The following is a 16791-nucleotide window of genomic DNA, read 5'->3' as shown; positions in this document are numbered from 1 at the left end:
TCACTTGAAATTCAAATTACAATAATCCCTTGCTACATCGCGTTTCGTTTATATCACTGCCAAACGCCTGCCCAATGTTGTACCCAAGAAAAATGTAATCCCATATTTGTAGGCTAAGGTTGTCCATGCTTGTGTGCGTGCGTGCGTGTGCGTGTGCGTGCGCTTGTGTGTGTTTGTGTGTGAGAGAGAGAGAGTAAGAACCAAATACTAAATGATAAATATTTTTGTGGATTGTTGATTGACCGATTTAGTCTACTGTTGATTATCTGTAATAGTAGCTATAATATTGGCAAATTTATTTAATTGAAAAACATCTCTAACTGATGTTGTACTTCAGGAAAATGTAATGCCATAGTTGTAGGCTAAAGTTAATCCTCAATAAAAATACCGTATTTTCTGGAGTATAAATCGCACTGGACTATAAATCGCACCAGCCATAAAATGCGCAATAAAAAGGAAAAAAACATTTGTAAATCGCGTCCGAGTCGCATTTTCGGGGGAAATTTATTTGACAAAATCCAACACCAAGAACAGACATTAATAGGCAACAGGCTGAGCGGTACGGTATGCTAACGTTACATAAACACATAAAAGAGGAACTGAGAACGTGCCATATACCGTTTTTTGTGTATAATGCGGCCCCATGTATAATACGCACCCTAAAAATGGCATGTCGATGCTGGTAAAAAGCCTGTACCCATGTATAATACGCACCCAAATTTTGACTCCTACTTAAGTCCGTAAACGTAAAATTATTTCAGAAAAAAGATCATCTTTGGGAACAACCGGATGTTATTCTGCCGGTCAGTATCACTGCACATGCGCTAGCAAACTCGATAGCGAAGAAATGTTTCGGATCTGTGTAGGGTACATTGTGACAGCAAACGAGCAGGTGATCGAGCAAGCGTCTGATACGAGAGCATTGTGTTTGTATGGAGCGTGTTTGAAGTGAACAGCAGAGAAGAAAGCGCATCTGTAATGGCGGCCTCCGTATCATATCCGGATTTAAAAAAATAAAATAAAAAAAAATATATATATTTTTTGTACCCATGTATAATGCGCACCCCAGATTTTAGGACAATAAATTAGTTAAATTTTGCGCATTATACATGGAAAAAAACGGTGAATAAGTTTATCGAACCATCTGTGTCACTCCAAATCTTTAAATCCATCGAAATCTTCGTCAGTTGTAGTTCCAATTATTCCACAGGCCTAGACCACCCTTATGCGGTTTAGTATGAAAATAACATGTGAAGTGATATACTAGTAAGTAATATGTTAATGATCAAGTAATAATGTGTTAATAATTTCACATATAAGTCGCTCCTGAGTATAAATCACACCCCCAGTCAAACTATGAAAATAATCTGCAATTTATAGTCCGGAAAATACAATAATTGTGAACGGGAGTGGTGTAGCACTGCAAAAATGGTGTGTGCTCTTTCTACACGTAACAATAAAAAATCATTTTGTCTTTTCATTGCGCTTACTCACTTAGAAATTTGTGTGAGAAAATGACAATAATCGGTAACTTTATTAATGACCCCCTAATGCTGATGCTTGAAAGGTTGTCATAGTTGCGGCTCATGTTAGTATTAAAAAATATTGTGACGCCTATTAAAAAGTATTAAATTCCACTTGGGAATTTTTGGTATATGCCCGGATTGTCACTCCATGAAGCTGACTTTTTTTTGCCTACAATCCATTAAATCAAATTTCCATATTATTTCTGCTTTTAAGGTTTGTGTGACTCTTGACTCTTGCAGTGTCCAGGACTACTTTGTGCGCTTGGCCAACCCCAAGAAAGCAATGTTGGCCAGCACTCACCTGGTGCTGCAAAACCCCGATGGCACTAAGTACCAGGCAGCCAAAAAGTGGGGGCTCCCTGCAGTCACTATGCACTGGATCATGGCGTCTGCCAGGACCGGCCAGAGGGCAGCCGAGGAGTGCTTTCTGATTGACCTGCCCCCTTCTCCGGGTTTGTGAAATTTAATTCACATATGGTGCAGCTGCAAAGCATTCCTACACTCGAGAGGGGGTACAAAGAGGAACGTGTGCATTTTTCCCATATGCACGTGAAAAACATCCAACAAGTTTGCCTTTACAAGATCACTCTGCTTCATTTTGAGTGATTGTGGTTTTATAATCATTGCCCAGAAAGGGAGGAGGAGAGTTTTATCGGCGCCTCCCAGAAGATGTCTGTGCCGCCGCTGCCACCCCCACCAACATGCTTCTCTCCAGAGGTTCCACTACTGGGTCCACAGAGTGGCAAGGCAGTCACGCCGCTGGATTTAGGACGCTTCCAGAGCAAAGTGTTTCGTTCAGTGCTAGATGAAATGAAGTCTCATGAGGACATTGGCACGCCCAAGCAAAGCCAGGAGGGCGGCCGCAGGAAGCCCTTTGGCAAGGAGCGTTCACTGCAGCTGGATACGCCCTCCCGCTTCCTCAGCAAGGATCAGCTCTTCAGGCCCTCCTTCAATGTCAAGGTGGGGTCCAAGTTGCAACCTTGAATCAGTATGATTAAACGCAAGGACCACATTAGATTACCGTATTTTCCGGACTATAAGGCGCACCTAAAAACCTGGAATTTTCTCAAAAGCCGGCAGTGCGCCTTATAGTCCGGTGCGCCTTATATATGGACCAAATTCCTAAATTTAAACTGGCCCGAAGCATTGTGTCATGAAATCAATCATAAGTGGCCCGCTGAAGACTATCAATCATGAATCAAAAAGACTATGGATCATTATTTTGTGATTATAAAGTAATTTGTTGCGTCTGAAGTTGAAATAAAAAAGATAAAATGGAGAATGATTTGATTTGGATTAAAAGTCTGACATGATGCATTAATGCTGCGCCTTATATAAGGACAAAGTTTTAAAATGAGCCATTCATTGAAGGTGCGCCTTATAGTCCGGTGCGCCTTATAGTCCGGAAAATACGGTACATAATTCCTAGCTCAAATGAAAATAAACACTCTCGCTCTCTCTCGCTCTCTCTGTCTTTCTCGTTTGCTCTCTCTCTGTCTCTCTCTCTCTGGCTCTCTCTCTGTCTCTCTCTCTCTGTCTCTCTCTCTGTCTCTCTCTCTCTATATATGTATATATATATATATATATGAGGCCTCCCCTGCCATCATGAAAAAGGGAAAAACAAATTAAATTTTTTGCATTTTAAAGTGCTTTTCCTTTTAATCTCAATAATTTTGTATCATTTTGAACCAAAATCGCAGAATTTTTATAGTTACAGTTTTGAACAAATTGGCATTCGAACAAAAAATTCGAGATTTTTTGCTTCGGATTCCGTTGTTGAACCTCGCGAGACGAGCCGAGAGGACCCACATGCCAACTGACTCCGTTCGTTATTACGTTCTCGTTACTCTGAGTATTGCATCAACTCTAATCATGCCTCCAAAGGAAGCAAGTGGGAGCAGTAAAGCCATCCTAAAACACAAAGACGCTCCTAAAGCAATGAGACAGTGAGCGCCCGGCGCACTGCGGTTGCGCGATCGGACCAAATTAGATCGCCAAATGATTCCCGAGCGCGGCACCGCTGCTGCTCACTGCTCCCCTCTTCCCCAGGGGATGCATCAAAATCACACAGGGATGGGTTAAATGCAGAGGACAAATTTCACCACACCCAGATGTGTGTGTGACGATCATTGGGACTTTAACTTTAAATTAAGCTCCCTGCGCACTGAGGTCCACTTACATTTTGGAAAGTACATCCGGCCGGGGAGGTGGTTAGGTGGCACTCATGCTGACACCGGCTATCTGGATTCTCGTGGGTCAATTCAGGATGGGGGAACTGCAGCTCAACCTCCTCGTAGACACTGCCAGGACAATTGAGGGCTCCTTCGGCAGCCCTCTGCTCTGACATGGACATCCACTTTTTATTTCATTGATGTTCATGTTGTATCATTTGTGCCCTCTCTGCATCCATTCCAACCTGGTGATCCTGAAAGGGGGATCCTTCCATCTGTGGTCCCTTCTCAAGGTTTCTTATTTTCCCCCAGTAGGGGTTTTAAAGTTTTTCCTTGCCCTTTTGGGAGCTTAAGATCAGGGGATGCTTTGAGAATAATTGTCAATTTCTGTCTATGTGAAGCCCTTTGAGACTGCTTGTGATTTAGGGCTATACAAATAAAATTGACTTGACTTGAATCAGGACTTTATAAATATTTTCTAAATTTTAGCGACCGCTCTGTCACAATAATGCGACCAGCACGGTGCAGTTGCGCGGTCGGCGGCGCGCTAAGGTTGCGCGTTTGGTGGTGCGCTGCAGTTGCGCGATTGGACAAAAATGCGCAAATGAAGAAAATGCTTAAAAAATGTGGGGGTTTTACAATGGAAGATTACATATCCAAACCATGGATTTTTGGTCGAAGCAGGAGGTCATCAGTAAAGGAAGAGCAACTCCAGAGTTAAAAGGTTTGATCGGACAACGGGACTTCAGAACGTAGTGGTACGCACGATCAAAAACAAGTTTTTGATTCCATGTGCTTTATTGAGTGTTTTTATGTGTGAAGACTGCTGCTGTGAGATTTTAATTAAAATAGTTCAAATTAAATAATGAATAAGCCACACTAGAGCAGCATTCCCCAACCTTTTTTGTGACACTGTTAGGTGCCGGACAATGTTCCCTCTAAGCTGCGCGCGTGCGCAATCGCGCACTGTCCGCACATTCTCAGTCCAGCGCATAAACATTCGACATCCCAACAGGTTGAGATTACCGTTTTTTTCCGTGTATAGTGCGCAATATTTTACTAATTTATTGTCCTAAAATCTGGGGTGCGTATTATACATGGGTACAAAGAAAACATTTTTTAAATTATTTTTTTTTTAAATTTTTTTTTTTTTTTTTTTTAAATAAAGTCATGGTACAACAAAACCAACAACAGGACTGACCGACAAAGTCGTGGAACAAAAAGACAGGGTGACATTACCAAAGACAGGAACAGAATGACAGTAACACATGCAATGATCCAACGGTGAGCGAGGGGCAGACAGGACTTAAATACAAAACACGTTACATCGATTGAGGTGACACAGGAAGAGCGGGGTGACACGAACAGAAACTATGGCAACCTAGACACATAGCAAAACTGGGGACGAGACATGACAAATCTCCCCCGAAATAAAACTCACCTTTCTTCTTGTTTGTTGTCAATCGCGCATCGCATTCAGCCATCCTGCCCAACACACTTAGTAAAATTCATAATTGACGACACATCGTTTGATGCGATGGTGCAATCCTCGATGGTGTGTTATTGTCAAATATTGTTTGTTTTTTAATCTCCATCGCGGACCGGACGTCATACGGAGGCCGCCATTACAGATGCGCAGAACGGTTGCGCAAGACACGTCAGCTATATAAAGAGCGAGAGTTCAGTTCTCCACCTATTAGTTTCAATTCACAGTTTAATTAGCAGTTTCAATCAGCAAATAACAAAATGCGTATTACAGGTAATATTTTATTTCACAACACTTTGCCTTGTTCCTTTCGTCTCTGCTGTTCATTTCAAACACGCTCCATACGACCGCAATGCTCTTGTATCAGACGCTCGCTCGATCACCTGCTAGTTTGCCGTCTGTCACAATGTACCCTACACAAATCCGAAACATTTGTTGCGGCTCCGAGTCACGACGAGGGGCAAGTTTTGGTTTCCAAGGGTGTTTTTATTCCTCTTCAACGTCTCTCCCATACAGAGCCGCCGTGTGCGCACGGAGCGCGGTGGTGCGTTTAGGGGCAGTCGGAGAAATCAACGCCAACAAAAAAAATGACATCCAGCCTAGTTAAGACCATACCAAAGACTTTAAAAATGGGACCCATTGCCTCCCTGCGTGTGTGACGATCTTTGGGACTTAAAAAAAAAAAAAAAAAAAATTAAAAAAAAAATTAAGAAAAATTCATAAAAATTGGGTGCGTATTATACATGGGTACAAGCTTTTTTCCAGCATCAGCATGCCATTGTTAGGGGTGCGTACTATACATGGGGGCGCACTATACACGGAAAAAACGGTAGTCGCAAACAGGTGGTGCATCAATGTCCTTGAGCATCCTTCATTGTTTGAACATGAGAATGGTCGCTAGTTTCAATCCCTGCTATTTGTACAAATCATATTCTAAATGCATTTTTTTACAACAAACCTGAAAGCCTCCCCTTCATTTTCAGTGGGAACAGTGTTGTTGGTCTCCCTTTTTTGCTAGTGCGTCATAGTCTGGAGTAAAATTTGTTGTGGCAATTCTTAGGAGAGATCCGAAATGTTGGTCCGTTTACCTCGATCTGTGACGGGTTGATGTTGATGTTCATGTGGCTGAACGTCACGTCGCGTGCGTCGAGCCAAATTGGCCACTTTTTTTTAAACACTCGGCACTCAGTGTCGACCTTGCTTTTCCTTGGGCGACTCATTTTAATGGAAGGATTCCAGGGGAAGGTTTGTGGGTGGCTTTAGCGTAAAACTGTATCTGAAAGCTCAGTGCGCGAATTACAAGAATGCTGTCGTCACAGCCCACACTCTAAATTTGGCACTGATACAAATAGAGCGCGAGTGCGCCATGTCCGTACCACTGAGTACGTACACGCACTTGTGAGTGTGCACCGAGCTTTCTGACACGGCTTCCGGTAGTAAATGCGCAGGCGAGCGGTTCCCCATCTACTGGGGAAACGCAGTCGTTGCAGGCAAAATGACCAAAAAAAATGTTTAATAATACAATTTATTCAGGGTTGGCGGGCCGGATTAAACGGTCCCGTGGGCCGGATGTGGCCCGCGGGCCGTAGTTTGCCCATAACTGCACTAGCCAATAACCAATGAGCCCTCTGTTAACAAAACCGTTTCTCAAACTATCTCCTATAAAATGGACGGAACTGACTAAAGTTCAATCTAACACATTGGTACTGCTTACTTATGTTTCCCTTCCATATCGATCCGTAAATTTACTCGAAACATTTACGGAGCAGCCTATTTTGAAATGAAATAGCCTCATGCGTATAGCAGGGGTCATTAGAGCATTAGCTACCCGCAAACTCCCATGAGTCTCAGCTCGCAGACTCCCGTGAGCCTCAGCAGAGTTGTGGCAGTCCCCTGTAAACAATCCCGTTTCTCAAACTCTAACCCATAAAAGTGATCGGAACCGATTAAAGACTGATTTAACACATTGGTGCTGCTTATTTATGATTCCGTTGGATATTGATCCGTAAACATACTCGAAAACATTAACAGAACAGCCTATTTTGAAACGAAATAGCCTCGCGGGTGCAACAGCTATTCAGTGACGCCCCCGACTACGGTTGCCGTAATGCTGGGAAGCGATGCGACCTTGTAATTTACTAGTTGTACTAAAACGTCCTGAAACATTTTGGCAGAGCGCTATGTACAACCAGTATGGATCAACAAATTCATCAATTGATCCATATATAAGGCGCTCTGCATTATAAGGCGCACTGTTTTTTTTGAGTAAATGATAAGCTTTTAAGTCCACCCTATAGTGAGGAAAATACGGTAAATTATTTCATGATATTGCTGAATAAAAATGGATAAATGATTTATGCAATTTAACAGAAAACTTCTCAATTCTAGTTCAGAGGTTTATCTATAAGTAATGTAATGATAATCAATTTACAAAAGATATAGTGGAATGAGTTTTGAAATACAATCTACAGTATTGGTAAAATTCTTTATTTAAAGAAATACTCATCATTTACAACTTACCGTTTTTTTCCGTGTATAATGCGCGAAATTTAACTAATTTATTGTCCTAAAATCTGGGGTGCGCATTATACATGGGTACAATTCTTTTTAATTTGTTTTTTAAAAAAAAAATTTTAAGACTTAAAATAAAATAATAATAAAAAATAAAAATTGGGTGCGTATTATACATGGCTACAGGCTTTTTTCCAGCATCAACATGCCATTTTTAGGGTGCGTATTATACATGGCGGCGCATTATACACGGAAAAAAAACGGTAATTCTCCAGAGTTGAAACCATCGTTTTAAAATATAAAGAGTTCTGTATATTGGCTCCAGGATGCCTTGGCGGCATTGGACACACCAGGCGGGACCGGCGAGAAGACAGAGACACCTCTGACTGACGTCATCAACAAAAACTTGAAGGTGGCGCTGGCTAACAGCACCCGTGGCAGCTACCTTGCTGACATGCAAGCTGTCACTTCCAGCCCGCAGCTCAGCACCGCCAGGAAGGAGGTTGTTAACTGGGCTACATTTCTGTATTTTCTTTCCCCGTTTTTGCTCTACCCCTCTCACTTGTTGTTATTTTTACCTTCTGTATATGCTATGGATCTAACTTGGCCAACCGCTGACATTTTATCATCTCAAGGTGGCAAAAAAGGTGGCCGGCCCTCTCACGGGCGTTGTGATCTGCGTGGGAAAGAAGCTGAGCAAGATGCAGAGCGAACTGAACGCTGTGGGTGCCTCACTCGGAGCCGAATACAGGTAGCCACAACTGACTTTTATGTCTTTGCAAGCAGAGGCATGATGACAAAAATGTTTTTGTGCGTTAAGATGGGCCTGTGACGAAAGCGTCACCCACTTCATCTATCAGGGCCGAGCAAGCGACAACAGTCGAGAATACAGAGGCGTGAAAGAGAGGGGGCTGCATGTGGTCTCGCAACACTGGCTCCAAGCCGTGAGTTGCCTGCTCTGTTGTCTGCGTTCCCTGAAAGACTTCGGTCCCAACATTGGTCTGTTGCCGTCTTTTAGTGTGCCGAGGAGCAGAGGCACGTCCCGGAGTCTCTGTATCCTTTCACCTATAACCCCAAGATGAGCCTAAACCTCAGTCAAGTTCCCAGCAGCTCGCAGATGTCTCCGCCTTGCACACAAATGCAACTGCAAGAAAACACGGAAGCCTGGGATACCAAAGTAGGCCCAAATGTTGTCATGTTCACATTTACTCGAGTAGATTCATAGGTGCACCCCAATACAAGTGTTGGACATTCACAGCAACAAATGTTTTCATCCCACCTGTTATGTGGTCAAAATGACCCACTAGAAAATAAAAAACATTTTATTGATTTAACGCTTTCACAACAGCTTGTCGCCTTAACAAAGTGCTTACAGGACATATAACAATAAGTACAGACCACATCACATAAAACATTGCCAATAATACAAATATAAGATATACACACACGGAACAGCGACGATTTTACTGAGTTTCCATGATGAAAATGTTTCGGAAGTGATGAAATCCAACAGAATATTGTTTAGGTCTTATTATTAACTCATCCAACAAATATGTGCAATTCCTTTAACACAGTAAACACATAAAAATGCAAATGATAAAAAAAACAGAATTGATGTCCCTCTTAAAAATAGCTATAACTGCCTTTATAAAAGGTTGAAACCATAAATACATAACAAATTAGATTCCCAAGTCAACTTTCTAAATGGCTGACAAATTAATTGTGAAAATCTTAACTTAGCTCCTCCTTGACATAGTTACTGCCCGACTGTTTTTACTTAGAGTGGCAACATTTTGTGGAATCGTGGGACATTTCAGAAAGAGCAACCAAAATTTTGTGACATTAAAGCATTTAACGCATCCATCCTCCAGCTTGAGCACAAGGTCGCAGAGGATGCTTCGACCTCTCGCCGTGCAAGTGATGGGAGCAGAGAGCAAGATCCTCTAACGGACAAGAATGGTGGATGTTACTCCAGTTCTCTCCCTCAACTTAAAAAAAGCCACACAAAAAAGTCATTTGTTTCAATGTCTTCTACCAGAGGTCACAGAAACGCTGCAGATGAGAGAGAACCTGCAAAAAGCACTCCAAGAAATCATGTCAGCCACCAAGATGACAACTGGCAGGCGGGCGTCGCTACGGCTCTGTCGGACGGGGTCAACAGACTCCACCCCTAACACTTCTGTCGGCGGCAGACACACTCTGGAAGCCTTAAGGTGAGGAGAGGAGGCTGCAGATTAAAAAAGTGCTTCAAGGAGCGCTTGATGACTGAATAAAAGGCGATGTTCCCTCTAACCTGACAACCTCATGAAAGGGTCTCTAGGGCAGCCGCTCTGGATGTCAACGCGGAGCCTTCCCAGAGCGAGCAGATTGTTTGGGACGATCCCACGGCCAGGGAAGAAAGGGCCAAGCTGGCCGACAACCTGCAGTGGCCCGGTAGTCCCTCACAGCACTCTGAACCTCTGGCGCCTCCTCCGCGGGCCCTGGCGCAGTACGACAGACAGCCTAGCGACTCCATGACTGACTCGGAGCTGGTGCAGATGGGTACGCAGTGTTGTCAGGGATGGGAATTTTCCGCGGATTACGTGTTTTTAATGCGATGTCGAACGCTGCGCGCTCGCTTCTCTTCTTTGCTAATGGGACGTCGAACGCTTCGCTTAATTTCATTTGTGTGGCAGGCTCCATCTAGTGTTGAAACTGAGAAGTGCAACAGAGTTGAGCTCAAGCTTCTTGTGCGGGCCATATTCAATTATGTTTTCAGAATTTGCTGCGGCCCAATAAAAACTGCCGCAGTTGGCCCGCGGGCCATAGTTTGGACACCCCTTGGCTAAACGATACGGTCTGCTAACGTGATATTAACACAAACAAGGAGCTGAGAACGGGCCTGACGTAACATTAACAGTTATTCAAATAACTATAACATAAATAGCACGTTTATCAAATCATCTGTCACTCCAAATCAATAAATCCATCGATCGAATCCTTCGTCCTTTCTGTAAACAATGCCGAGCGTGCGGCGCGGTGCTGACGTCGGACTCATTGTCGTCCGTTGCAGTTCAAATGATTTCACAGGCCCATATAACAATATACAGTCGAACCTCGGTTTTCAAACGTCCCGGTTCTCAAACAAATCGGAATTCGAACAAAAAATTTGAGATTTTTTGCTTCGGTTGTCGAACAAAATTCAGAGGTCGAACCTCGCGAGATGAGCCGAAAGGACCCAAGAAAACCCGACCGCGCGGCCCGGATGGCGACTGACTCCGTTCGTTATTGTATTTTCATTACTTTGAGGATTGTATTAACCCCTAATCATGCCTCCAAAAAAAGCAAGTGGGAGCAGTAAAGCCATCCTAAAACACAAAGACGCTCTTAAAGCAATGTAACAGTGAGCGCCCGGCGCGCTGCGGTTGAACAATCAGACCAAATTAAGCTCCCTGCGCACTGAGGTCCACTTAAATTTTGCAAAGTACATCAGGACTTTAAAAATATTTTCTCTGTCACAATAATGCGACTAACGCGGTGCATTTGGGCGGTTGGCGGCGCGCTACGGTTGCGCGGTGGTCGGCAATGCGCGGTGGTCGGCAGTGCGCGGTGGTCGGCAGTGCGCTGCGGTGGTCGGCAGTGCGCTGCGGTGGTCGGCAGTGCGCTGCAGCGATCGGAAAAAAATGCGCAACTGATAATGCTTAAAAAAGGTGCGGGTTTTTTTGTCTTGGAACGGATTACAATTTTTTCCATTATTTGTAATGGGAAAAATAGATTCTCGAACCGCCTTCTGGAACGGATTGTGATCGAAAACCCAAGGTTTGACTGTATAAACTATATATCAAATACCAATAATATAAACAACAAATTTATCGAACTATCCGTGTCACTCCAAATCAATGAATCCATCGGAATCTTCGTCTTCCGTGTCACTTAAAAAAAAAAAACACACAGCTGTTGACTCCGGAACTACATGCGCCGCTGACGTCAGACTAGATGTATCAAATAAATGTAATATAAACAAAAATTTTATCAAACCATCCGTCAATCCAAATCATTAATTCCATCGGAATCTTTGTCTTCAGTGTCACTTAAAAAAAAACACACACACAGCTGACTCCGGAACTACGTGCGCCGCTGACGTTAGCCTCGTTGTCAGTCGCGGCTCCAATTATTCCACAGATCTACGTATATATTATAGTCAATCCCTGTATGCCGCTGATTGCGGCCAGGACTCTCCGTATGCCGCCGATTGCGGCAGGGACTCCCCGAATGCCGACTATTGCAAAGTCAAAGTCAGCTTTGTCAATCCCTTCATATGTCAAGACACATAAAGAAACCGAAATTCCGTTTCCTCCATCCCACGGTGACGAGACACAGTACACGATAAACATACAATTAGACGACACAAAATTAAAACAAGAAGGCACAAACAATAAATAATAAATAAATAAATAAATGGGTGATGAATAAATAATAAACAAATAACCCAATAAATAAGAGGAGCAAAACTGAGCCAGTGTGCGTACAGCAGACAGTAAGCATAGCGCTAAGTACAGGACGCTACGCAGAAAAGGGGGGCGAGTTCAGGATCCTAACAGCCTGGAGTATGAAGCTGTTGGAGAGTCTGGTGGTGCGGGAGCGCAGGCTCCTGTACCTCTTCCCAGAGGGCAGAAGCTCAAACAAAGAGTGAGCGGGGTGACTCACATCACTCACAATCGTGGTCGCCTTGCGGGTGAGATGGGAGGTGTAAATGTCCTTCAAGGAGGGGAGCGAAGCACCAATAATCTTAGCAGCCGTGTTCACTATGCCCTGCAGGGCCATCAAGTTGTAGTCAGTGCAGCTACCACCCCAAACAGCGATACAGCTGGAGAGGACGCTCTCAATGGTGCCGCGGTAAAATGCAGTCATGACGGCCGGAGGAGCGCTCGCTCGCCTGAGTTTCCGCAGGAAGTACAGGCGACGCTGGGCTTTCTTCGCCAGTAATGCGGTGTTGGTGGACCAGGAGAGATCCTCACTGATGTGCACCCCCAGGAACTTGGCGCTGCCCACTCTCTCCACCACAGCACCGTCGATGGTCAGCGGCAGGTGTTGGGTGTGACTCCACGTATGCCGCCGATTACGGCGCGGACTCCCCGAATGCAGCCGATTGCGGCGCGGACTCCCCGAATGCCACCGATTGCGGCGCGGAACCCCCGAATGCGGCGTGAACTCCCCGAATGCCGCTGATTGCGGTGCAGACTCCCCGAATGCCGCCGACTGCAGCTGGGACTCACCGAATGCCGTCGAGTGCGGCGCGGACTCCCCCAAGGCCGCCGCCGATTGCGGGGTGGACTCTCCGAATGCCGCTGATTGCGGCTGAGACTCACGGGGAGTACAATATAGTTATATGCTATATAACTATATTGTAGCGTTACCGAAGTACCAGGCAAGACATGGGTTTGGTAACCGGCTCTTTATTTCACAAAACAAGAGGTCAACATATGATCAAGTAAAAATTTGTGAATAATTTCACATATAAGTCGCTCCTGAGTACAAGTCGCTCGTCCACCCAAACTATGAAAAAAAAACGTGACTTATACTCCGAAAAATACAGTACATAAACCCCCCGCTACTTTTCCGTGTTTTTTCACATTTGCCATTCTCATCCCTGTGTTGTGCATGTTCCCCATTCTCAAAAAGATCATCTTGGTCCTCCTTCTTTCTCCCATCAGCAGCTTGTGACGTCATCGACCAGCAAATGAGCAAGAAAGCCACAGATCTCCCGACGGAGGAGCCGCAGGATAACATCATGACTCCTGACGCCCACAGCATCGCTTTCCCACTCACAAAGCCCATGATAGCTCCTGAGACAAAGGTAAGAGTTCATATATATCATGAGAGGCGGCGTCTGGCGGATCAAAAACCTTGTCTTCCTGCTTTAAGAAGGAGACCAGGACACCACCCAGATTCCAGATGTCTTCACTTGCTCCTCAGGAACGCATTCATTACAGTCACCTCATTGAAGAGCTTGGTGAGTCTTGCTTCTTGTAAACGAGCCCTTCTGAATTGAGCCCCTGAGAATTTAAGAAGTTCAGCAGTATATTTTTTTCTTCTTAATCTGTCAGACAGTTTTGGGTTATGGGTCAGATAGAGCTGAATTTTATTTTTCTTGAGAACCAATAGTAGCAGAAGGCTTTATTCGCTCTTATTGCTGTGTTCTGCTTTGCCTGTAGGTGGCATCATCCTGGACAAGCAGTCCTTTGACCCCACCTGCTCCCATATCATCGTAGGCACACCATTGCGCAACGAAAAGTACCTGGCGGCCATGGCGGCTGGCAAATGGATCCTACATCGATCTTACTTGGAGGCCTGTCGATCGGTGGGCCGTTTCATTCCGGTGGGCTCGGCGACACCTCCACATTTAGGCTAGACTAGACTAGACTAGACTAGACTAGACTAGACTAGACTAGACTAGACTAGACTAGACTAGACTAGACTGCTTTTATTGTCATTGTTCCACAGGTATACAACAAAATTGGAAGCACCATTCTGTTGGTGCGTTTTAGGGGGAAATGGGGGGTGGAACATAGGGTGGGACAACATAAATAAATCCGCATATATGAGGAGGATAATGTAGAATGTAACTTTGTCCACTGGTGCAGGAATTGGAATTGTTGGACTTATGGTTGCATGTGTTTTCCAAGTAATAGCAGCAACAGGCAGGTAGAGTGACTTTGAATCAGGAATTGCACAAGATATTATACATATTGTGTTTCAACATATTGCATATTGTATTACACGTTGATAGCGAGTCATATTGCACTGCAGCTATAAACATTTATTAAGACACCGTAATTGGGATTACTCTTGATCATGTTTTTTTTTGTCACGCATTCCAGGAGGAGGACTATGAATGGGGCAGCAGTTCCATCCTGGATGCTTTGCCCTCCATCAGCTCGCAGCAGAGGCGCTTAGCGTTAGCTGCCATGCGCTGGAGGAAAGTCCTGCGAGGACCCTCGGAACAGGGAGTATGTGGCAGCTCAAGTTGAATCATGTCAAAAACATTTCATTTTCAAATGTGGCTGATGTTAAATGGAGGCGGAAATATCTCATTTATAGAAATGCGCACATCAATGCATGTTGATTCAAACAAAACAAGTAAAATTTTGTCACCATATGGATAGAACTTGGTTTCAAATTGTACAAGGGGATCAGAAGATCAGGGGTTATCTGAGAATATTTGTCAATTTTTGAACGTCCTGAGTTTTATTAGTCACCTAAATGTTGAACAGAGGCTGAGATGTACCGAAGTCAAATTCCTTGTTTGGCATGCTCAGACATGGCCAATAAAAATTCTTGAATCTTGAAGTTTTGGACTTTAAAATGTTAGATAAATGTCTTTCCGGTGTATTGCAAAAAAACATGGTTTTATGAATAAAAGTAATTGTTGTTTTAGTCATTTACTTGCATTCTTAAACAAAAAATTGTTTTGGAAGCTGAATGTTACAGTTGATTATATTTTTAGATATAAAAAGATACGTCCTGTTTAGATTCATTTCTGCATTCAAAACAAACAAACAGAAAAACTTCTCTCAAGTTTAAAGAATCTTTATTGCCATGATGCTGGACAGTCTGGTGTATTAAGCAGCACTCTTGTGGGTTTTTATTTCCCCAGGGAGCCTTCAGTGGCTGGACGGTGATGCTGAACATCGACCAGGGGCGAGAAGCTGGCTTCAGGCGCTTGCTGCAGTCAGGCAGGGCCAAGGTTTGGCTGCCACCATTGTCTTCAAAACAACAAAACATTTTGACTGAATCACATTTTACTTTGATTTCCTCCAGGTGATGTTGAGTGCCTCTCCTTCTATGTACAAAGAGGCAACGCACTTGTTTGCCGACTTCAGCCGCCTGCGGCCAGGAGACTTCAAAGTGGACGTGTCAGACGCCTCCGCTCAGGGGGTGATGTGCCTAAAACCCGAGTACATCGCCGACTACCTCATGCAGGTCACTTAACGCACTCCCCTGTCTTTACGTGCAGATTGATTTAACTAACCCATATATCTCCACTGTTCACATTTTTTAAACCTATTTGCTGTTTTTGTGCTTCGGTCTGATTTAAAACTATTGTTTAGATGCCATCTTATGGCATCTAGTGGCCAAGAACTTTATTGAAGCAAGGGGTGGGGCTTCATTTAATGAAGCCATAATCCTGTCTAATCCTGTCTAGAAAACTAGTGCTTTGCTGCTGTCACCTGTCAGATAAACTAACCTTTATTGATCCAACAATGGGAGAACTTGTATTGTTTCAGCATCAGTCGTGGTTCCCGAAAATTAAACAGAAAACATGCAAAAGATAATGGCAATTCTAAATGTTTTTGTGGGGGACATCACTCATGGATTTTCAATATTCACTGTCAACTTCACAGACACGTGAACGTCACAGAATAATACTCTGCTTCCACCTCTTATAGGCGCATGTTCACATATTTTCATTTTATAACTGCAAGTTAGGTTTTGTATGTTCAAATATGTCGTTTTGTTTGTTTCGTCTATAAAACAAGTTTAGAATATTGTGGAGTGGTAAAACAATCCAAGCAAATGTCTCTCTGAATTACAGATATTCATTTATTGTGGGGGCAGTCTGAAATATGTTCCAAGCTGTGACATATGGGGGTTCATGGGCAAATCAAATTCTGTCCTATGGCATGTTTTGACATTTTATATATTTTTAACCATGCCTAAAATTGAAATTGAATTGAATCAGTCTCTTTTGTTTGTTTTTCTATTACTGATTAAAAATGGAATGAATAAATGAATATTAGTCAGATTGTAATGATATAAAGAAGGCAACGGGCCTACTCCCGTGTCTTGTGGACACTTTGATGTGTCGGGATTCACCATGTTTTCTCTGCCTGCAGGATCCCATCCCTCCTACGGCGCTCTATCTCCTCACTGAGAGTCACCCCGAAGAGGCACCTGGCACGCAGTCACTGAAACGCAAAACAGCAGAGCACACCTCCCGGCCCAAAAAGTCTCGTCAGCTCTAAAAACATCCCCTGACTCTTATCCTTCACATGTACAAAATATTGTAAATAAAATTGGTTTGTGTTGTAAAATAAAGTAAGCGTGGCGCATGTGA

The 16791-nt window shown here is 43.7% G+C and overlaps 1 protein-coding gene across 1 annotated transcript in view; it reads left to right on the top strand.

Moving 5' to 3' along the window:
• The window catches only part of LOC133151776 (DNA topoisomerase 2-binding protein 1-A-like), a 43866-nt gene extending 27075 nt beyond the window's left edge, over positions 1 to 16791 (top strand). The window contains exons 13-28 of the mRNA XM_061275086.1: positions 1767 to 1978; positions 2158 to 2486; positions 8020 to 8196; positions 8330 to 8445; positions 8515 to 8638; positions 8713 to 8871; positions 9566 to 9653; positions 9733 to 9907; positions 10006 to 10235; positions 13388 to 13530; positions 13599 to 13686; positions 13889 to 14052; positions 14555 to 14683; positions 15331 to 15420; positions 15495 to 15656; positions 16571 to 16791. Of these exons, the coding sequence (XP_061131070.1) occupies positions 1767 to 1978; positions 2158 to 2486; positions 8020 to 8196; positions 8330 to 8445; positions 8515 to 8638; positions 8713 to 8871; positions 9566 to 9653; positions 9733 to 9907; positions 10006 to 10235; positions 13388 to 13530; positions 13599 to 13686; positions 13889 to 14052; positions 14555 to 14683; positions 15331 to 15420; positions 15495 to 15656; positions 16571 to 16699 (2515 nt within the window). The 3' untranslated portion in view covers positions 16700 to 16791. The remainder of the gene's footprint in view (positions 1 to 1766; positions 1979 to 2157; positions 2487 to 8019; positions 8197 to 8329; positions 8446 to 8514; positions 8639 to 8712; positions 8872 to 9565; positions 9654 to 9732; positions 9908 to 10005; positions 10236 to 13387; positions 13531 to 13598; positions 13687 to 13888; positions 14053 to 14554; positions 14684 to 15330; positions 15421 to 15494; positions 15657 to 16570) is intronic.

Source organism: Syngnathus typhle, linkage group LG3 (genome assembly GCF_033458585.1).
Source record: "Syngnathus typhle isolate RoL2023-S1 ecotype Sweden linkage group LG3, RoL_Styp_1.0, whole genome shotgun sequence".
NCBI classification, from domain to species: domain Eukaryota; kingdom Metazoa; phylum Chordata; class Actinopteri; order Syngnathiformes; family Syngnathidae; genus Syngnathus; species Syngnathus typhle.
The sequence above is the reverse complement of the archived record's forward strand: the minus strand, read 5'-3'. Positions and strand labels throughout refer to the sequence as shown.